The 23,763-nt window shown below is 39.2% G+C and overlaps 1 protein-coding gene across 5 annotated transcripts; it reads right to left on the reverse strand.

Annotated features, from left to right (window-relative positions):
* Nucleotides 1-6,207: 6,207 nt before the first annotated feature.
* On the reverse strand, nucleotides 6,208-23,428 carry KLHL23 (kelch like family member 23). 5 transcript variants are annotated; one of them, XM_075180684.1, is made up of 4 exons: nucleotides 23,261-23,428; nucleotides 20,919-22,136; nucleotides 14,745-14,897; nucleotides 6,208-9,641 (listed from the first exon to the last, which is right to left on the reverse strand). In XM_075180684.1, the coding sequence occupies exons 1-4, from the start codon at nucleotides 23,271-23,273 to the stop codon at nucleotides 9,331-9,333; spliced, it is 1,695 nt and encodes a 564-aa protein (XP_075036785.1). In that variant the 5' UTR covers nucleotides 23,274-23,428; the 3' UTR covers nucleotides 6,208-9,330. The 5 variants fall into 5 exon arrangements, with proteins under 5 accessions (XP_075036785.1, XP_075036787.1, XP_075036788.1 ...); XM_075180686.1 differs by having other exon boundaries at nucleotides 23,292-23,427; XM_075180687.1 differs by lacking the exon at nucleotides 23,261-23,428 and adding an exon at nucleotides 22,746-22,845.
* Between the last annotated feature and the right edge of the window lie 335 nt (nucleotides 23,429-23,763).

The raw sequence follows: 23,763 nt of genomic DNA on the forward strand, positions 1-23,763 counted from the left end.
GAGATATAGTCACCTGCTGTCCAGACTTCATGACCCATGGATCCCTCTCAGCTGCATATATAGACTTGAGTTAGAAAACGACAATTCAAAACTCCATCTTGCACCTTCCTGAATGAAATCCAAGCATGAGCACCCCTCCCCCCTGGAGTTGTTCCTTATATATCACAGGTCTAATTTCCACAGTCTTTCCCCTCCCTGGACAAACCCCTGCATCTATTCTACTTCCCCATTGGCCAGTGCAGGACTAGGGGGTTTGGACAGGGCAGTGGAGATGACATGTCCTTTCACAGAAGCCCCCTGCTGGGATGCAGACAGAACGTCTGGACTAGTCCTAAGGAGAACAATTGATGCTTAATTGGCTTCCCCTACTTCCAAGGATAAGGTAGCAGTGAGCCCCTCCTAAAATTAACCCCTTACACTACTTTGTGATGTCACAGGGTCCCCAGCTGTTCCATGCTTCCTGTAGAGGAAGGAGGGGGGAGAATGAATGCAGCTCAAGCCCTCTCACCTGTATCCTAGACACCACCTGATCTTTACCCATAACCCTCCTGGCTTCAGTTTAAGGACAATGAATAACATTACTTCAAGTCATCAATATATAATACAAAATATACATATTTAAATTGAATTACAATGTCCCCTTAACCACATGTAATTGGACAATGCAGTTGTAGTCTGATGAGCTGGGGAAACAAAAGAAGGGCTATACAAAGTATTTGCTATAATTCACATATCACACTCGTTTTGTCACACCACGTGACTGCCAAACAGTCTTGGCATTGGTCTTGGTGATGTGAGGCTTGCATGCAGCAGCTCGGCCATGGAGACCCATTTCATTAAGCTCCCACTGCACAGTTTTTGTGCTTACATTAATGTCAGTGGAAGTTCAGAACTCTTCAGCTATGGAATCAGCAGAGCATTGCCGACTTTTACGCATCATGCGCCTTAGCAGTCGTTGATCCCGCTCTGCGATTTTACGTGGCCTTCCGTTTCATGACTGAGTTACTGTTGCTCCTAAACGCTTCCACTTTTTAATAATATCACTTACGGTTAGTCGTGGAATATCCAGCAGGGATAAAATTTCTCAGACCGTCTTATTGCAAAGATAGTGTTAAAACAGCTTAGGAGTTGTGTGAAAGATTTCTATTCCGGGACCTTTTTACGGCAATTCATTTCCAATGTACATCAGTTAGTTAAAAGCATTGTACAGCACGTGAGTCCTTGCATCGCCCCTTTAACAGCCGCAATGACACTGTCGCAGCGTAAACTGACGTCTTCCTGGGAGGCGGCATCTTCAATCGTAGAAATGATTGCACTTCATTTTTTACAATAGCCGTGAATGTCAGCGTGTCAGCCATTCGTGGTTCAGGACCCTGCAGTTTGGTGCCCTGTTTTATATTCTTGTAAATGTACATATATTTAGCAATATTTATATGAATATGTGTAGAAGTTACAATTCTGCTTGAAAGCTTGTTTACAAACCCCCACAGAATCCTATAGGACAGCGCCTCGTGTGGCCAAGCTTATTGTGATACATTGCTGAATGCTTCCTAATATTTTCCATGTAACGATATCTGAACAATGCATCACTCCGACGTAGTCTATTCCCCGAAAACTGCTGTTTTCAGGGAATAGACGCCAATTGAAGGTTTAATAAATAGATCCCTTAGACACTGGTGTGGATTGGTGTAGTCCTATTTTCACAGCATACTCATATAAATGCTCAGTGACCTATTGGCATATACAACACTGAACCTCATTTATCTGCATAGTAGAATTTATATTTAAAAACTGCTGATGGGTCAATGATAAATCACACGCATGTAACGTTAGTCTTGTCCTGCGCATCCTGTCTTGGCAACCTCTGTTATATCCCTGACAGACGTTCTATGAGGCCAGTCAGAGCTCTGCGCTGCTGATAGAGGGCAGAGGTCTGAGGAGCCTGTGCGCATCAAAAGGAGGTGCTGACCTGGAGACGCTGCCGTGTGTGAACAGAGAGGAGACGACTAATGAGTATGGCGGACATTTGAAAAGACTTACTAGTGTACAACACAAGCAACTTTAGCTGATATCATGCAGGCTATGTGTCAGGCGCCGTCCCGCTGCTTCCTCAGGACGGTCGCTTATCTCCGCTCTTGGTGCATCTGGTTGCCAGGCAACCAGATGTAAGACCTCCAGCCGGACCGCTGGTACTCCCACGAATGCGTGTCCCGTTGCTAGGCAACGGGACGCTATTCTAAACCTTCGGCGGTGGCTGATGACTGCGCTGCCGCCTCTCTTCTCCTCATTGGCTGCCTGCACTATATAAGGTAGTTCCTGTCCTCCCACCTGTGCCAGAGTATACTGTCACAACTTAGGCGTAGAGTACCTGCTAACATTGTCGCAACTCGAGTAGAAGGTGCAGAATGTAATATGCCCCTGGTTTTCACCAAGAGCCCCCGCAAGGAGGCATGGGCTGCGCTGCAGGAGACACCCAGGTCGCGGTCCTTCACTGACCTAATACTCTGGTACAGGTGGGAGGACAGGAACTGCCTTTTATAGTTTTATGTCTGTGGTGGTATCACAGCCATCCTTCCTGTACATCTCATATGTCTTCTCATCTCTTATGAGCAAAATTCATATTTATTAGGTAATAAATTAATTAATTGTTTACAGTCTGTGGTTTGTCTAATTACACTGCACAAATATCAGAAATGTGCTATAATGTATTGCATCCAGTAAATGTAATTATCGGTTAAGTGCTAATTAGACTAATGAATGCAAATAGTGAGTCAATAATGGACAAGAGATGTCTTGGAGCTTTACCAATGCGCCTGTAGGAGGCGATAGAGGTACATCCAAATAGAAAATTAGTATGATGGAATTGTATGGTGATGAATGTTAAAAAGAAGGAAGAAGGCAATATAGTCACTTATTTTAGTGCTATTAATTACTACAGTAAAATTTGAATACTCACACAATCGTATGAGTTATTATCAATTGAACTTTCTAATGTCTTATCCAGTTTGTGGAACAAAGACATGTCATGTGTGTGGAATAGTATCTTCAATTAATAAGGGACAATAGAAATCTCTAAAAATGATATGATTGATATAGGAGAAAATAATACCTAAATACTACTAGTATGTCAGTGGAAAGACTTACACATGGGGCTAGATTTACTAAGCTGCGGGTTTGAAAAAGTGGGGATGTTGCCTATAGCAACCAATCAGATTCTAGCTTTCATTTATTTAGTACCTTCTACAAAATGATAGCTAGAATCTGATTGGTTGCTATAGGCAACATCCCCACTTTTTCAAACCCACAGCTTAGTAAATCTAGCCCATAGAATGTATTAGTACCCATTTCATCCATGTGAATTTAATATACTGAGATCACTGTAAATTAAGTGTGCTGATATATATTTGGGTATTAGAGTATGAATATGACTAATAAATATTTGACAATCATAAACATAAGAATACATGGAGGTATATATAGGAAATATAATATATATTTAGAAAAGATATCAGCGATAATAAAAAAAAATTAACATTTACTCTGCATAGATGTAATAGAAATTGTGGCAACAAGAGAATATATGCTGATCTTCATCTGGATATCTTTGAATTTCTCAATTTTTTTAAAAAAGAGACTAATAATACACAATGGGCCTGATTCATTAAGGAAAGTAAAGCAAAAAAAATGAGTAAATTATCACTTTGGCAAAACCATGTTGCATTGGAGGGGGGGCTAAATTTAAAATGTGGGGACAGATTTATAGTTTGGATAGGGCATATCCTAGATCAACTTTAAATTTCATTGTAAAAATAAATCTATCAAGTGTTTGTGCTACATGAAAACACAGTCAGTATTTAACTTATGTGCAAAATAATAAACTGATATACACCCCTTGCATTGTAACATGGTTTTGTCCAGGAGAAAACTTACTATATTTTTGCCTTACTTTCCTTAATGAATCAGGCCCCTTCTCTGTATATGAGTTGAAACCTCAAATATCTAAAGAGCTGAAATAATGTATCTTGCCACAAGTACATATCATGAGTGTCTTTTCAGGTAAAAGAAGGACACAAGACCAAATCATTTAATAAAATGAGTCATTTATCACAACATTCAAATAAAGAATATTCAAATTGTTGAATGAAGTTAATCAACTATCTATATTGGATCTCAACCATTTGTTGCAATTACAACCAGTTTATCTGAAACTCAAATGAAAATTAAGTAGTTCATTGCCACATAAATAAACATATTGTCGTCCTATCGTCTTTTTTCCTAAAGCGCACATGAAACAGGTATAGGCACGTCCGTATTCAATGAGGAGCGAATGTGAAGGAACGTGTGGTGTTGAATACGGGTGTAGGTCTGCTCTGCTGTACTAGACAGAACACTGCAGGATATGTCCAATACCTATGAGGAATTTAAACTTGCAAAAGAATGCACACAAAAAAAGCTATTCAATTAGTGTCGCCTGTTAGTAATATAATCATTAGTGACAAAACATTAAAAAGTAAAAGTTTTTGTTTGTTTTTATTCCCATGGAAAACATTGGATGTAATTAATGTACATAAAATGTTTTTACAGTTGGTCCTGATTGCATACATACACAGCCTTCATCACTAGTAATCGGCACCTAGACTAGCCCTGTAGCTGGAGCAAGAGATACAGCTGAACATCACGTACCTTAGAGATGCCCAGAGCCTGAATCGGACGCTGCTGTGTGCGCTCCAACTTGACACATCCTTACTGTACATGGATTATGGGCAAACCCCCCGTTCCCTGCCAGAAATCGTCGGCTTTAGTAAGTGTCCTTTGCCGTGCAGGTGAATTGAATTCTGCTGCGATCTGTGGTGTATGGTCCAGTTTTGGGCATGCGCAGAGTAATTGTGCACATTGTAAGCAAAAAAACACCAATTACGTTCCTTAATGAATCAGGCCCAATGATTTTGTAACAAATATTCTTTTTTGTGAAGTAAATTTCTATTACTCCATCTAATGGGTTTAGGGGTATATTTACTAAACTGCAGGTTAGAAAAAGTGGAGATGTTGTCTATAGCAACCAATGAGATTGTAGCTGTCATTTTGTAGAGTGCACTAAATAAATGATATCTAGAATCTGATTGGTTGCTATAGGTAACATCTCCACCTTTTCAAACCCGCAGTTTAGTAAATCTAGCCCTTGGTCTTTACAAAATCTAGAGGAAATATATCTCCTGAAATGTTCATGTAAGTGTGTCACTCATTCCTATATAGATGACCTCTCTTTGCCACTGGATTTACTAACCATTCGCCAATGTGCTGCCTTGTCATCAGCGATTATTCCCCTCAGCAATTACTCATCAGTTCTTCCCTCCTAAGCTGCTGCTTTCTTCATAAGACCCTGGTCTCTTTCCTTGTCACCAATTACGTTTCGCTCCCTCACCAATCTCCATGCTAATTTCCCCACATCAACTTTTAATTTTACTTGAAGTTTTGAGACTTTTTTCTTATTTTACACTTTCTTGGAGTGTACATAAAATTTTCCTGCTCCCTTGGGATAAAAAGTAAAATGTAGATTATAGTTGCCAACTTTTCCTCGTTGGCTTTAGGGAGATTCTGGGGGAGGTGGGTGTGCAGGGGCGGGGCTTGATGAATTGCATCATTTTTGGCCACGCCTCCTAAACAATTTTGGACAATTACATCAGGGGGCAGGGCTAAGATAACGGGATATTTGCATCATTAAGCCACTTCTCTATTGTGGGGGCGAGAATCGGGAGGTTGCCCTGCTCTCCCGGGAGCCCGGTAGGTCTCCCAGAAATGCTGGAGACTCCCGGACATTTTGGGACAGTAGGCAATTATGCATTAAAGAAAAGCAGCTAATGAATCTCTAGATACTGAAGTGTCTTTTACATTTTTGTCTCCATTACTGTTGTCTTACCTGTCAGTCTTTGATTAAATCTTGGTCTCCATGAAAATGGCCACCTCCATAGGCATCAATACATGGACATAGGACACAATTTCTGAACTGTGTCATCATGCCACAGATGTCAAAGCCAACCACGTCTTGTACTGGCTCAGCATCAGGGAGAATGCCAGACTCTTCAGGGAGTGAGGGAGATCACCCCTATTTCAGGGAGTCTCCCTGACATTCAGGGAGAGTTGGCAAGTATGATGTAGATTTGACTATATTTATATACGTGTTAACATATATTACACAAAATCTTAATAACTTGTGCATTTATTTTATTTATCATAATCTCCATCACAGTAACAAAGAGCCATATACAAATATGAATAAAATATATACACATATGACCAATATTTACAGCTTCAAACAGAAAGAAAACACAGTTCACACCTCTGGCAGAATGTAATACAAAGTTGTACTCTGAGGTAATATAATAGTAATTTCTGCTTAGAATCCTGAACAACACATTAATATTAAAATTATAAAATCAGTTTTGCCCTTGACATTGTACTAGTTTTACATTCTCATTAATATCTGCTTATATTCAAGGAATACCTAACATTTTGTAACATTGTACTTGAATTGTCAATGACTTTTCTAGAATATCAAAAGGAATCTATACAGGAATATAAATAATATAAAATTAGCAAAAACAAATTATGTTAATGATCACACTGTGCCAATTATGGAATAAAGGGACATACATTTGATATAAAATATGTTGTCCTAAGTAACCACCCTATGCAGCCAAAGGAGGTCAGAAAGGGGATAGAATTGTCCAAAACTGAATGAACAGTTTAAATGTCAACTTTACAGTAGAAAAACTCTATGGATAAAATAAATAGTCTGGCTTGTTTATTTCCTGCCATAATCCATAAACTCATTGGGAATCCTTAAGCAGGGATGTTAGATAAACTGCATTGACAAGGAGAATTTACTTGCTTATCAAAAACTTTTATTCACAATATTTCTTTACTTATCAAGACTTTAGTCATTTTAATTCAATATTTTGTTAGGGACTATAAGGTTTACAACAAATATTTATCAACATTGATAAAGGATTTTTTGATTATAAGTGTAGACCTTAAGAGTGTCTCCATATAAGAATCCTTTGTTTCTCTTGTAGTTAAAAAGTATATTTTATTCTGGAAGAGCAACCCTTTTTTTGTTATATTCTCGCAAAATCTCCTTCTTGTAAGAGTAGGATTTCCTATCAACCTATTTTGACATGAGTAATAGATATTATCGGACAACTTCAAAATATGCTTATAAGACCTTGCTTGCAATTTTCACTAATAGAGAGTTTAGTGTGGTACATGCTGGCACCATACATTCAGCCAGGCCCCATGTTTGTCATATGCGCTCATAAAGCAAAAGTTACAACCCAACTAATAATACCAAACCTCCCAAGTTTCCAGAATTTGGCAGGACAGTTGGGTGTTATGCCCTGGGGAGTGGGTGCTGTACACAACGAAGGCAATTGCCCCTGGTGTGCACAACAATTCGATGGTGTTTTTATGGGAAGGGGAGTTACATTGGTTGTGGACTAGTGTTTCGGAAGTGCTAGGCACTCCGAAGGGGGATGTGGCCCTTCCGACCAATGTGGCTTGGTCAACGGTGGAAAGTATGTAATACCCCACTCAGAATACTTTTAAAGAGATCATTTAAAGAATTTGGCTTAAATAATACTTAAATGTGTAGAAGGCAGCTAATCATTGTTTTTTTTTGGTTTGTTTGTGGACAACTCCAGGACCTAGGATGTTATTTTTCTGGACACCTTCAGGACCTTGGAATGATTTGGTTTTTATTATGAATGAAAAGCTTAGAAGATTGGATCCATTACAGATAAAGACAACAGATGGTGAGTATACTTGGGGTTTTATTATTTTTAATAAAAATATGTGGTTTACACAAGGTATCTGATTCATTTACATTTTAGTTTAGTTTTTTAATTAAATTAATGTGGTTTCAAAGAGGGGTTTGTTTTATTTAAATTTTACTTTGTTGTACTACATGGCTTAGCAGGCCCTGGGTGTCAGGGCATGCTGTCACTTGTGGTTCTCCAAGTGCAAGCAGGGCCTGGTTGCCATATGTATGCTGGTGCTTGTTGTTCTACAGGCACCAGCATGCCCAGACTGTTAATGGCAACCCAGGCTAGATGGGACTTGTAGTTCCACAAAGTAAAGTAGTGTTTTACAATTTTTTTACTTTTTCTCACTTTATTCCCCCCCCCCCCCCACACATCATGCAGGGCTGTGGGAAGAGCCCTAGTGCTTTGAGCACGGGATTGGATGTCCCAAGAGGGGAGGCTTGCACATTCGTAGGGAATTCAGGCCCGTGCTGAACAGCCTGGGGGTTGTATGTCATTATGGCTGGGAGACCACCTGCTGTGGATTCCTCTGTTATATTGTCACCAGCCCCGGTTGGCTTCCCTAGTGCTTTTGTGGTTACCAGCACTAGGCTGGCAGCACATGGGTTAATATCCTTGGGGGGAAATGCTTTCTTTTTTAATTCTTTATTTTTACGCTAAATAGAGTCGGCTTTAATGCCACTGGACCCGCAGCCTACTGCAAGCGCTGACAGGTGAACGATTTTGGACGAACGGAATGCCTAAATACGTGTGTATAATACTGAGCGTGGGTTGCACTCAGAATGCGTGCATTGATGAATCAGGCCCAATATATAGGTGATTATAAGGGATACAGCAAGTGTAGCATATAGGTATGCTACACTTGTCTGAATAATATAAAGTGGGAAGACAAAAGGCAGAAGTAAAAGCCTTGTTGAGTTAGTGTGACATAATTGTAAACCTGAGAAAAAATGTCATTTGCACTCATCTCCCTTATTTTACATGAACAGCTGCCCAGGTTCTGATCACTCAGCCTGAGTGGATTTCTGTCTAAAGCTGGCCACACGCTGCAATGTCAAGTTGGCTAAATATGGTGGTGTTTGTGGCCCAAACATGATAATGGCATCAGCTAATAATTTGCAATTCACAGGATTATTCCCAGGCATGTTGAAATGCAGTAAACAAAAAGGACCACTGCAGCCTGTATGTGCAGTCATCTTCATGCAACACTAACAGGCACCAATGTAAATCAGAAGTCACCTGGCTGCTCAGATGAAGCTCCAATTGGCCTAATTTTGTCCAATTAGGACAACCACATGTGTGGCCAGCTTATATACTTAATAATTAATAGATCTATAATCGCTCTCAATTTGGGTGCTCACATGGTTAACCAAAGTGGATGCCAGGAGACTAAACTCGCTAATGCAGATAGCTTCGAAAGTCACACACTTCGAAAATTTGTGGCCAATTTGGATGTGAACTATTAGGCCACCTTTCAGAGCATTTTTTTGCACATCATATGCAAGATATGTTGCTATACATTATACACACAAACACACCCATGGGAACGCATAGGGCTGGGAAGATTACCCACCAGCTCCCATTTGTCAGATTCGGGATTGTACTTTTCTATACTTTGAAGGTAGGTGCCTTTAGACCAAGAGTAACCTCCTGTGATATATATAAATCCATTCATGACAATGGCTCCACATTCCATCCTCCGCTCCATGGTTGGTGACAGCTCCACCCACTCATTGTTCTCAAGGTCGTAGCAGTCAGTAGTTGTAGTCTGTCCTCCAACCAGGTAAAGCTTGTTTTGTAGTGAAACGGAACATAACCCATACTCTGTGGAAAAGAAAGACAGAATCTCAGGGTAGTGAGGAAACAAGAGTGATACATTAAAAGAATATTAATTTCATAATTCAATTTTATTACTTATAGCTTTTATATCACTTACCATTTTAAAGGGGGAATAGTATTCAACACCAACATTTATTTATATAGCACCAGCAAATTCCGTACCACTTTATAATTTTACAAAACTCCATATAAAAACCATATGCCTAATAAGCCCTGCATGATTTTGCAGATATTTCTCTTTGTTAAGAATATTTAGAGATTATTGCTTCACAAAATAGCAAGTTTTTCTGAATTTGAATATGAAACAAACATATTCAAATTTTAATCCCAGTTTACAGAAACACAAAATTGGCCTGATTCATTAAGGAAAGTAAAGCACAAAATTGAGTAAGTTTTCTTGCTGAAGTTTTCTGGACAAAACCATGTTGCAATGCAAGGGGTGCAAATTAGTTTATCATTTTGCACATAAGGAAAATGCTGTCTGTTTTTTCATGTAGCACACAAATACTTGATAGATTACTTGTACACTGAAATTTAAAGTTGATCTAGGACATGCCCTACCCCCAAATATAAATCTGTCATCCCATTTTAAATTTACCTCCCCCTCCAATGCAACATGGTTTGCCTTACTTACTTTTGTTTACCTTTCCTTAATGAATCCAGCACAATATATTTTGTGCTACATAGATAATAGGAACAAGCAGAGTCGAAAATGTAAATTAAATTTAACTAATACATGTCCTTCCATTTCTTCACTTATATAATAAGTCCACTTACAATTGTGCTCTCCAACTTTATGTGAATCAAGATAATCAAAAATTCAGTAACCGATAAACTGAAACCGTCACCAATTCCTCTTTACGCAAAACAGAGCAAAAATAATCTACAATTGTATTTGGAAACATGAATACAATTCTTAAAAAAAAAATACAATACAAAAAGCAATAACATTACCATAAACCAGAGTAGTAATAGTTGTACAATTAGGTAAACAAACAGATAAACAGGTAAACCTGACTATTTGGAGAAATACAGAAGAAGGAACATCAAGTGCTTGCTGGAATTTGATATTGTTACAAAGAACAGCTAGTAACAAGCATAATGGGTTGTGTAACAGTGTATTGTGAATGGAGATGGGATGTGGAAAGGTTGGGGGGTGCAAGGGAATGCGTACTATGAGGTCAGAGAGTACATAGAAACAGAAAACAAAGAGAATATGTACACTTTCCCTTTAACATGGCCCTGTCATCCAGGGCCATCTTAACAACATTATGGGCCCCCGGGCAAAGCAGTGCACCGGGGCCCCTAGATATAGATATATAGAGATAGAGATAGATAGATGTACTTGCTCAGTGACCCTTGTAGGTTTGTTTTGCAGTTTTTTCTTTTGCAGGATTATTTATTCTCATTAAGAGCCCTGCCTATGGGGCCCCCGTGCCCGTGGGGCCCCCGGGCAAGGGGGCCCCACGTGCCCAATGGAAAAGATGGCCCTGTTGTCATCTATATATTGTGGAGGCATTTTGTGAGCTGAATGCAGCATATCAATTCCCTATAAAAAAAATACCTCATGACTAATAACCAGTCATTGCCTCAGTGATGTCACTGGTTTTAGTACATTAGAATACCTACACATGAGCATGATTGCCCATATGTAGAGATTAAGGTTAGGTACACACTGGAGAATTTTCCGACCAACGTGTTATCTACAACAATTGTACCTACAATCATTGTAGATTTATACATACACACTACACACTATTCACCTTCAGATCTCTACTCTTCATCTGGTCCTATAGTCGTTTAGAAAATGACAGCACAATAGTCATTCATTCATTCCTGTCACACTGATTAAAGCCGCCTTGTTATAGCTATCCACATGTCATAACAAATTTTGTTAGCTTCTGAGACTCTGAAATGAAATATTCAGTCTCAGAAGGAATTATTCCATCTACAGAACTCTACATTTATTCACTGGGACATGTTATTGCCGACATCGGCTGAAAAGACCATGGGGTATATTTACTAAACTGCGGGTTTGAAAAAGTGGAGATGTTGCTTATAGCAACCAATCAGATTCCAGCTGTCATTTTGTAGAATGTACTAAATAAATTATAACTATATTCTGATTGGTTGCTATAGGGAACATCTCCACTTTTTCAAACCTGCATTTTAGTAAAAAAAAATACCTCCATGACTCTGTAAAATCTATGGAGATGACGCCCAACCAAATGAAACGACAATCGGAACTTTGGAACAACTGTCGTTCATCATATCTAAGTATATCGGCTGATTGGCCCGTCCGATGGTTGGCTGAAAAAGCTCCAGTGTGTACCTAGCCTAAGTATATAGAAGGATTCAGCACACCATTTGATGCTGCACAAGTGTTTATGGTGGTCATGAGTTTTATTCCCGACCATGGCCTTATCTGTGTGGAGTTTGAATGTTCTCCCTGAGTTTGCGTTGGTTTCCTCCGGGTGCTCCGGTTTCCTCCCACACTCCAAAAACGTACTAGTAGGTTAACTGGCAGCTACCAAATCGACCCTATCTGTGTGGGTGTGCATCTTAGGAAATTTAGAATGTAAGCGCCAATGGGGCAGGGCCTGATGTCAGTGAGTTCTCTGTACAGCGCTGTGGAATTAGTGGCGCTATATAATTAATGATGATGATGAGGATGATGATGATGATGTTTTCAGACAGTGCAGTTTCTTTTTATCAAGACTCCCAGTATTTTTCCAGTGTGCTTGTCTATGAACATGTAATATTTTCCATAATATTATGAGCCCTTTGCTAGGCTGTCTTTGCAAAGCCCGGGGCTGCAAGCACATCCTATGGGGTAGTGACCAAGGGAGCCAATAGAAAGCTTTTGGTTTGCACATTTGCTCTCACCTGGTCACAATCAGACTCTGATAGATCTCATCCGCCCTCACCTAATCACCAGTGCCCCAGGGAAAGCCTGTGACTGGTAATTTGTACCCACTTTTCTCCCTTCTTTGTGTCCTTGGCCAAGATCGACAACATTGTTCCTTGCACCATGATTGGTCATCCAGGCTACCACTGACAGCGGATGTCCAGCGATGATGTCACAGTTGGGACAGAGACCACATTTAATGGCTATCTATAAATAATTAGATATGGCCTCTCCAGAATTTATAACCAGCCCAATAGTAAGTAGGGCTGACTTATACCCCATTCATACTGCACCAAAATCCCGGGTTTTTGCCGGGGCGAGCTCAAACGACCCGGGTCTTGGTGCCGTATGAATGGTACAAGTCAAAAATCCCGGGTCTAAAAACCTGGGTCTGCAACCTGGGATTTATCGAGGGGTAATTCCCGGGTCGGACCTGGGTTGCCTGCACAATGAATGGTGCAACCCGGGTTGCACAGAAAACAAGCTGATTGGCTGTCTGACCTGTAATGCTCACAATATTTACATTAACTGCATACATAAAACCAGGAAAAAAAAACTCGAGAGGAAAATAACAGTATGGACTGAAACAACTACTTCTATCATCCACACTATAAGAAACAAACGAAAGAGAAAGGTCGCACATACTTTACATAGGTGACTAAAGTAAAGTACGGAGCGGTGAGCAGTACAGAACGGAATTGGTGGAAACACTGAAGAAATGTCTGATTGTTTACAAATGATACAATGGAACAATAAAAATTAAAATATCTTATAAGATACACTCACACATCTTTATACACCCACACATCTTTATGGACAAAACAGCAGAAAAGCAGACTATTACAAAAAAAAAAATGTTTTCAGCCAATGAAAACTGCTCTGGTGATGACTCCTACAAATTGCCAGGGCACAGACTTGTGTAGTATGAATGGGGTCAACCCGGGAAATTCCCGGGTCCGAGCTGCAGTATGAATGGTGTTTCTGAGCTGGGACGCTCCGAGCCCCGGCAAATAACCCGGCTTGAAAAACCCGGGATATTGCCGGGGCGGCAGTATGAAAGCGGTATTACACAATAACTGCTGATGAGCAAAAGTGTCACATATTTTTTGCAAAATGTAAATATATTGCATCCACTGACACCTTAATGTCAAATTTAAAGTTACATCTTAAGATGAAAGTGGCTATTGGCTGTTGCTTATGGCCTCTAATAGGCTAGACAGAGTGATTCCCACTATTAACAAGGAAATCCAAAGTGAGTGTCCCCCTTGTCATGGTAGAAACCAGTTCCAAGCTGGTTAATGAAGGTGTGGAGTCTCTATGGGGTGAGGGTTGGGTCATAAAAAAAAAAATAATGTGCCCCCCTTGCAATTCTCTTAATTTGTAACCCAAGGGAAATTTTCTTCTTGTAATGCATGTGAAAATCTTTTTCTTTTAATAAAAATTAAATATCTGATTATGTAAGCGTAAAGAAGTCGTCTCTCAACCAATCAAGTGGGGTTTTCCCACACTAGTCCCAATGTGATTGGCTGGTGGTGAGGGGATTCCTTGTTCTGATCACACATCAATATTGAGAGTATTTGAATCTCTATTGATATGGAAAAAAGACAATTAACAATGCTCTGAAGCAACACTGGTGTCATTGTCAATGCCCCATTCATTTCAATGGCCAATTCATCTCATAGTGGTTTCTACATGTAGCACACATCCCCATTGCAACTAAATGGAATATTAAAGCACAGCTCTGGTGCAACTGCTCATATTAACCACTAGTGGGTTTGTACACAATGTGCTTCCATTGATATGAACGGTCTTTAGTTAAATGTGGTGATATTCTTCCAACGCATGGAAATGACGCAGCAAAAAAAGTATGAATGCTAATTTTGAAAACAACAAGCTTAATTTTCAAATTCAATTGCATACTTTAAAAATGTAAGGCAGACACAGAGTTTAAATGCCAGTGGATAAGGGGTCTAATACAAGTAGTTACACAACATTTTATCTAACAATATCTAGCACATATAAAATATGGAAGTTTATGTCAACTTTTTCATATTTGATGAGTATGTCTTTGCTAGAGTTATTTATTAATACTATTTATCATTGAGTATCTTCTCAATATAACTTCCTGCAATAAAGTTCAGGTTATTTATTGCACTCTGAATTTCAAATGTTACTCTCACCTGGATGAGGACATACTGATAAGATGCTCCATTCATTTACATCTGAGTGAAAGCACTGAATTTTATCATACGTACAACTTCCTCGGTAACCATAGTGTCCTCCGCTGATATAGATAACTTCACGTAGAACGCAGGCAGTTGCGTTCCCCACTCCTGTTGGCAAAATTAAAAACCAAGTGATTAATGTAACAATACATTCAGAAGAACAATAGTATAACGAAACGCGTAGATTTATTGCACATGGCAACTTGGATTTATTATAACATCTTATTCTGCTGCCTCTCAATATTTTCAGGCTGCACCTGCAAGTGGACTTCGTTCAAGTACAAACATATCATCATCATCATCATCACCACCATTTATTTATATAGCGCCACTAATTCCACAGCGCAGTAGAGAGAACTCAGTCACATCAGTCCCTGCCCCATTGGGGCTTACAGTCTAAATACCCTAACACACACACACAAAGACACAGACAGAGACTAGGGTCAATTTTGTTAGCAGCCAATTAACCTACCAGTATGTTTTTGGAGTGTGGGAGAAAACCGGAGCACCCAGAGGAAACCCACGAAAACATGGGGAGAGCATACAAACTTCTCACAGATAAGGCCATGGTCGGGAATTGAACTCACGACCCCAGTGCTGTAAGGCAGAAGTGCTAACCACTTATCCATAAATTTAATTCAATACCAGTTGCTATGTGATTCACTCTCCCTCGATCTACGAGACCTGAATTATGTTCCTTGAATATATCATTACTATTATGAGTTAACAATTTTATTGTTTAGCAAAAATGAAGGTTTTTATTTTTATTTTGTTTTCTTAACTGGTCTGTGTGCAAACACATTTCGGCCTGGGCTGTCAGACAAATGAAGGAGACCCAGGAAAAATGGCTGCATGGATCACCCCCCAGGACGCTAGTGAAGGGAGAGTTGTGTAGTGTGATTATTTTCACCCAGGATGGGTTATGGGGTGTTTGTAGCTTTGTAGTAGATAGTGCTGCATGATAAGTGAGGAGTGTTATATTCAGGGGCGGGCTGGACCGGGGGGCAGGGGGCAGCGGGCATATTTCTCAATATTACCGGCGGCAGCATCCGATGCGGCCGTGTCAGCGCACAGGCAGCTGCATCACGTGACACACAATGCGGCCACGTCATTATGACGCGGCGGCATCACGTGTCACGTGATGCCGCCGCCTGTGTGCCCCCCGGGCCGAAACCTGCCAGCCCACACCTGGTTATATTGTACTGTTTTATGAGATGTGTGTTCATTTTAACTAAAATGTTGGGTGGTATCCATAAGGGGCACATGGTATGAAGAAAAGCATCAAGACAGAGCCATCTTAATGCATGGGCAAGCTGAGCAGTTGCCTGGGGGCCCCACGAGCATAGGGGTCCCAAATGCTTGCTAACTTTTCAGTATATTATTGCGGGAGATTTATTCAGATCCTTCAAACCCTCTTTATTAAAACGGTTAGGTGGACTAATCTCCTCAGTATCAGCTGTTATCTATACATGCGATCTTGCTGTTGTGAATACATATTTTGACGGAAACAACGTAAAGTACTAATTGTACTTACTAATTGTAAGTGGTTGAGTGGTTGTGTAGGTAGGGCCCCAGTGCACTGCTTTGCCCAGGGGCCTATAATGCTGTTAAGATGGCCCTGGGGGTAAATTTATCAAGCTGCCTATACCAACCAATCAGATTCTAGTTATCATTTATTAAGTACATTGTACAAAATGACAGCTAGAATCTGATTGGTTCCTATAGGCAACATCTCCACTTTTTCAAACCCACAGCTTGATAAATGTACCCCCTGGTCTCAGTCAGTGCTTATATCAAAGGAGACCTCTCAATTTCTAATACATACATGTGAAATGTTTTGCTCTGTAGAGTCTCCACCATAAATGCACAAACATGTCTTAAAAAATAATTTACAAAACAATTAGAGCCTGAGTCATTAAGGAAAGTAAGAAAAAAAAAAGGAGTAAATGTTCTCCACGACAAATCATATTACAATGCAAGGGGTGCAAATAAGTTTACTATTTTGCACATAAGATAAATACTGGCTGTTTTTCCATCTAGCACACAAATACCTGATATCTTTATTGTTACACTGAAATTTAAATTTGATCTAGGACATGACCTACCCCAACTATAAATCTATCCCCACATCTTAAATTTACCTCCCCATCCAGTGCAACATGGTTTTGCCCAGGTGCAAAGTTACTCCATTTTTATGTTTTACTCTCCTTAATGACTCAGGCCCTTAGACTCAGTAAATTTAATTTATGAAACCTGCTTGGTGCACACAATACTTATTTATTCCCCTGCTTCTTGACCATAGCAGCAAAATAATGTACAATAGGTTTACAGTACTGGATGAACCATTTTGGTTCCTTTGTGGGTGGTTTCAGCAATGCAATCGTTTGGGTATGCTTATAAGGAAAATATGACCTAAATGGAAGTTTAAGTCCATATACCGGTATTTGCGGTTATTTATTAAAGATGGATCCCGGGCAAATTAACTTTGAAAATTAATACCTCCCAATAGATCATGAAATTATTTGTAAACGGTTATCTTTTCTGCTGCAGTCTGGTAAAAAAAAAATAGGCATATTATAAAGTAGCTGACGCTAGTATGAAGTTTGTAGACCCAGTCAGAGCTTTCGCTTCTCCCCCCTTCCTATGCACTACAATAAACAGGTCTATTGTTACTTTTTACATTGTTGCAATCATTTTGTAGCTCTCTGGCAAATCATTAACCCTTCATGTATGTCGCAGCTGGAAAAATACAGCGCTTTTAAATCTCAGTTTCTAATGAGCACTTAAAAAAAATTGGGTCTGCTCAAATATAATGTATTTCAGCTGAAAAGTGAGCACTTTGAACACTTGTCCAAAATACATCTGTAACCGGTAGAGCAATTTACTTATAGAAAATAATGATATTCATTCGGAGGGAGTAGATGCTGTGCTGTAAACATGGGGTGAGGGGTGGCTGTGTGACAACACATACAGTGCCGCAGAGAAACTCATAGCTTTATATCTTGTTTTCGGTCTAAGAGAACAGAATAATGAATACAAAGTTTGCATATCATTTTATTATGAATTAGAAGATATCAATTTTAAAAAAAATTGGCCTTCATTGAAAAGCAGGTGCAAAATTGGCAGAGTGAGCAATTACTGAGCTCCTTTGCATACAGAATTGTACATGTGGAAGATGGGGGTGGCTGATTTGTATATAAAACTTACAAGCTCCAGGATTCAGGGACTGGCTGGGCTGAGTGCAGGGAGGCATTTGCCCCCTGACCCGGTCCCATGGTGGGCTACTTTATGCTGGGTCACCTGCATGTTTTTTCATTTAAAATAGGCTGCTGAGTCGAGTCCTGCCCACCTGGGCTAAAATTTGCCAGCCCTACCCCTGCCATTAAATCTGTCCCTAAATGTGACCAGGTAAGACATTCAAAACAAATATTATGTCTTTATTTTTTAAATTAATAGAAGCATTGCCAAATCTGTCTCGCCCCAGATGCATTTTTGATTTAGAAAGTTTAGTAGCAACAGATCTACTTTAGGAAAACATGTCACAATGAACTTGAAGTTATTGATAGACCAAAACAATGTAGCAAATTATCAATAGTATTGTTCCCTCTAAGCATAGTGATTTGGAAAATCTAGTGTTAAAATAGAACTTGTTTGGGAAAAGGTATTAATCGGGGATGCAATGAATATCACATTTCCAATATAGCCCTTTATGGTTGGGTTCTAATTAGATTAAATAATAACAACTTTTTAATTTCCAGATCTCTTACCTTTGAAAGAAAACTGACCAGAAGGTATTTTTTTAAAAAAAGTGAATGTTCTGCCAAAACCAGGTACTATTGTAATCAATTTTCGGACAGTATTTTGAAGTTTTAGCCCAAGTTCCCAAAATTCAAATTACATGTATTTATATTTTTATCTTTACCAGGTGCATGCCAAATACTTCCCCAATCTACTAAAGACAGTAAGGAGATTAGTAGCTCCAACACTGAAGCATTGTACTGTTGCCATGCAGCTAGAAATTATTTGATACCCAACATTATTTTATACATAAAATATATGATAAATGCATTCAGAAATATGTATAATGTACAGATTATTCTCAACAATATAGAATAATAAATTACATTTGAATATTGTATAATAATGCAGTTTTATTGGATAATTATGTAATATATAATCAGTATTACTTCTTACCTCATGCCATTATTGTGTTTTGTGGCCTATAATAGCTGTTGTATTAGGAAATTTATAGATGATTTTCACCCTGGAATAATTTGCATCATGCATATTAGGACCACTAAATCCCAAAACTGACATTTTCAGACATGAACCATTGTGGCAAAATACATGATTCCATGTTACCATGACATTCCATTGCAGCTCTGTTAAAAAGTAAAGTATTAGCTCTCCACACTGTTACAAACAGCTGAAGCTCCTTTCACATCTTTGGGATCTCAGACCAATCATACCTGATCCTCCGTTTTTAAAATTAAATGAATTAACAGTCTACAAGATTGTCACTCCAACTCTGCCTGCTCAGGTAGAGAAGAACCTTTCACCTACCATGGCAACTTGCTTCAGAGACGTGAAAGAGAAAATGGTGAGCATATTTGGTTAAGTAAAAGCACTCATTTATAATATTCAGTAATTCACAGCCTTTGTTATATATTAATGTGAAATATTGTCTGTACTTGATCTTTTAGGTTTAGAATGAATTTGTAACATAAAAGACACCCAAATATTTCACACTTCCAATGTCAACTGCTATAAAGTCAGAAAGCTAATGGACTAACAGGTCATGGTCTCTACCTGGAATTACCCATCTGAATTAGCATTTTATTTTTATTATTATGTAGTAAATGTTACATTTTTACATGTGGTCTTTTCTTTTAACCAAACTATAATAGAACAAACACTTACCTCTGCTACATATCTGAAAACTACCAATTAAAATGCCCAGAGAGTTTTAAATTATTGCTATTCATCCAACTAAAACAATCTTTTTCTCACGGCGCAAAAGTATAACACATGAAAGTAGAAAAGGACAAGGAAAAAACTAATTCCGTAAGGTAACCCTGAAGTGGGTCTCAAACAGTGTTGGCTAACCTGTGACACTCCAGGTGTTGTGAAACTACAAGTCCCAGCATGCTTTGCCAATATATATAGCAGCTTATTGCTGGAAGGGTATGCTGGGACTTGTAGTTTCACAACATCTGGAATGTCACAGGTTAGTCAACACTGGTCTAGAAACTCAGTATATAAAGTAGTTCTTACAAAATCCTTTAATAAGAATGACGCCATTAGAGCAATGGATGCATCCGTATCCATGCTAGAACATGTGTTTGCAATCACATGCAACTGTAAAACTGTATTTTATGCTCAGTAGACATTAAGATCATCCTAATAAATGTATTTAATGGAAAAAAATATATATTTTATTTTTTTAAAAACAAACACAAAAAAAACACTTTTTTTTACTGTTTTATCATTAATGCCTATATTATTACCAGGTGACATTAATTCAATATTTTTTTTTTCCTGTGCGTTCTTTTGCGATTTTATGATCCCCATAAGTACTGATGTATCCTGCAGCGTCTTCTGTAGTAGAGCACAGCAGACCTGCCCCCGATTTCAAAAGCACATGAGAGGGTCCTCCCTTGATAAATTCAGTATGTAAATCCTAAATCTGTGTGTACAATTCTAAAAACGGGTTGCGTTCAGAATGCACGCCTTGATGAATCAGGCCCAAAATGTGAAATATATGTCAAATATATTTGAGCATTTCACCCACCTTCCAATCAAATGTATCAAATAACTCTAGTGAACAATATGTGGAGTAAATGTAAGTCTTGTTCTATATTGGTGGTTTTGCAAAGTGTTTAAGTTGAAGTCACTGGTGGCATACCTGCAAATCACTTAAGGGGCTAGATTTACTAAACTGCGAGTTTGAAAAAGTGGGGATGTTGCCTATAGCAACCAATCAGATTCTAGCTGTCATTTTGTAGAATGTACTAAATAAATGAAAGCTAGAATCTGATTGGTTGCTATAGGCAAAATCCCCACTTTTTCAAACCCGCAGCTTAGTAAATCTAGCCCAAGGTGTATATATTAGTTGGACAAGCTACATACCTTTGATCATGTTTGCAATAGGAAACCAGATCTTTTTTAGTGGATCATAAAACTCTGCTTCCTCTGCAGGAGCCCCTTTCCTATAACCTCCCAGGGCATAAACACAGCCAGCCAGGGTGACCGAGCAGTGGTAGTATCTGGCGTGGAGCATGGAACATCCCTCTGTCCATTCATCTGTCTCTGTATTATAAATCCACACAGTGTCCAGTGCCTCTATGTTATCAGTCCGGTACCCCCCTGTGATATAAATGTGTGGTCCTAAACTCGTGGCACTATAGCTCTCCCTGGTGTTATCTGGCATATCCGCTCCCTGGATCCAGTTGTTGCTTTCAGGATCCCATATGTGTACTTCGGACAATGGGTGCCAGTAATACCCCCCAACCACAAACATACTGGCTGTTGATCTTTTGGTCACTTCATGTGCTTGTGTCCTTAATCCATAGTACAGTAAGGATTGTATCTTTTTTTCATTAAGTAAATGTTTGTTTTTGTGCAATTCCAAAGAAGTTTTGAGATAATTCTCATCTACATCCACTTTAATGCATTTTAGTAGATCGTATATATGCTCGATGCGTTTTCTGGAATCATGAGCAATCCACCTAACTAAGGGCTGTAGAAGTGCTTCCAACGTCCAGACATTGAGGTTCTTCTGGGAGAAAATACACAGGAGCTTTTCCAGGCTGATGTCCACAAACTCATCCTGGGTCCAGACCTCTTGAAATCTAGAAACCATAATCCTTCTGGCTTCCTTTTCTAAAACTGGGCATACATGAAATTCAGCAAAAGAATGCATGCCCAGACAATTGTCTGTGTCTAGATGTCTGACCAGGAACTGCTCACACGCTTCCTTCACCGAGACAAAACGGAGCTGGTCAGCAGCTTGCAGAAGACACTGGACATTCCTTACTGTTATCCTGATCTCTGCAGTGTATGTGTAGTTCAGCAGAACATCTAAGATGGTGTGATCAATGCCAGACAGCTTGATCTGATTGTTGGACTTTTCCTTCATATCTGCTGTGAACATCACCTTAAAGTAATGGCTGCATGCAGCCAAGGCGGCTTTGTGACAATGGAAAATCTTCCCGGAGGAGCTCATTAAGGTGACATCTGTGAATAAACCTTCCTTGTAAAACGTTCTGAATGATTCCAGGAACTCCACGTGGTGATTTGGGTCATTGTATATTAGGCAGTAATCTTCCAGATCCTTTTGTGACATGACTGTAAAAAAATAAAAAAAACAAAACCATGTAATAAAGATAATAACAACAATATTTGCACAGTAAATGAAAGCAAAAAAACAATCAACTTAGACAGGGTTTAGTAATGACATCCAGTGTACCTAATACTAGCACACTAATATAAAGGACAAGGACATATGACTCAGTGTGTAGCAGTATACATTTCTAAAGGACAATGATACATATGATACAAAGTAGCAGTATATTGTTCTAGAAGACAAAGGCACATACGATACAATGTATCATGTATACATTTCTAAACGTCATTTAATCACATGTCTATTTAGCCTACAGAATAATACGATTAAACTGCAGCCATCTATCCTTATGGAATTCCTCTATAGGCTGACTAATGTTTTGGAATGGTCAGGCTGCAAGCAATATTATAAAGCACCAGTCAATAGCATGCACCGTTTACCCATTTCTCAGCTTCCCCAAACATCACCTCTTCTGCCGCAGATGATAGAATTAATTTAATAACAACAACCACAATGAAATGTGGAGAGCTTCTTCCTTCTGTGAATAGATTCTGTGGCTATGCTACTGTATATAAAACCTAAGGTTGTAAATAGGACTGCAAATCAATTACCATCAGTTCAAAACCGCCTCCTCTTATCAACTGCTGGGATTAGCAGCTAGCTGTCAGCCTTAGTGTGAGCCTGGAGTCCCCTCCCTCTGACACTGACACTATGGCACAAAGCCACTGGCTGTCTTCAGGTGCAAAACAAAGCAGTGGATGCAACACAAGCATGCAAATACATGAAACATTATAGCCCTCTCTCTATAACTTCCTACCGGTCACACGCGTTAAACTAAACACTGCATCTATTCAGCAAACGTTCCATAGTGACAATAGACGCTTATCAGGGCTCTCTGCAGAGCTGTCAATCACTACCTGCTAATTATACAAAGATATGTGTGGATTCTAGTAATGCATATGGATCATGCATCCTTCCTGTTATTGTCATCCATCTGTCTTATTACGTTGTCATCCATTTGTCTATTGCTTTTGCCATGAATGCCCATCACTATCAGCAACCTTTCAAATGAGCACTTGTATTGCTGAGCATGCACAACACGTCTTTCTGTGCATTACAACCTGACCTTGTAGTTGCATGAGAGAGTCTTTGTTTACCTGCAGGACTCCCAGGCTACGAAGTGTTAATGTGTTCAGATGGAGAAGACAGTTCGGCTGCTGTCAGTGTAACACAGGCTGCTTCCAATGGATCCAGCGCCTCCTTGATGACCATCTTTGGCATAAGCCGCGCACAGGGATTTGGAATTGAAGAGAGTTGTTTTGCAAAGGGGAGGGGATGTCACATCCTATTTTGGTATCCCAGCTGCTCCCCATGCACGGAGTAAACCTGAGGTCACTGGGACTCACAAAGAACATACGTTGATATATTGATTTTCTCATGCTACTTCATCACTTATAAATGATTTACTATTAATACATGCACTACTCTTAATATCATTTACATAGTATTAAATATTTTATACAGTATTTGGAGAAATATATTAATGAAAAATAAAATTTCTGATCCCTGTGTATTATTATCATTATTTAAAATAGGTATTATTCTAACATATTTGCCACATACTATAAA

The sequence above is a fragment of the Mixophyes fleayi genome, chromosome 7 (genome assembly GCF_038048845.1).
Source record: "Mixophyes fleayi isolate aMixFle1 chromosome 7, aMixFle1.hap1, whole genome shotgun sequence".
Taxonomy (NCBI): domain Eukaryota; kingdom Metazoa; phylum Chordata; class Amphibia; order Anura; family Limnodynastidae; genus Mixophyes; species Mixophyes fleayi.

What these genes read in the sequence shown, in the direction of transcription:
- KLHL23 (XM_075180684.1), bottom strand. An exon ending in TATTGCAAACATGATCAAAG is followed by an intron (nt 14,898 to 20,918) that starts GTATGTAGCTTG and finishes TTTTGCCAACAG; the next exon opens with GAGTGGGGAACGCAACTGCC. An exon ending in ATCAGTATGTCCTCATCCAG is followed by an intron (nt 9,642 to 14,744) that starts GTGAGAGTAACA and finishes TCTTTTCCACAG; the next exon opens with AGTATGGGTTATGTTCCGTT.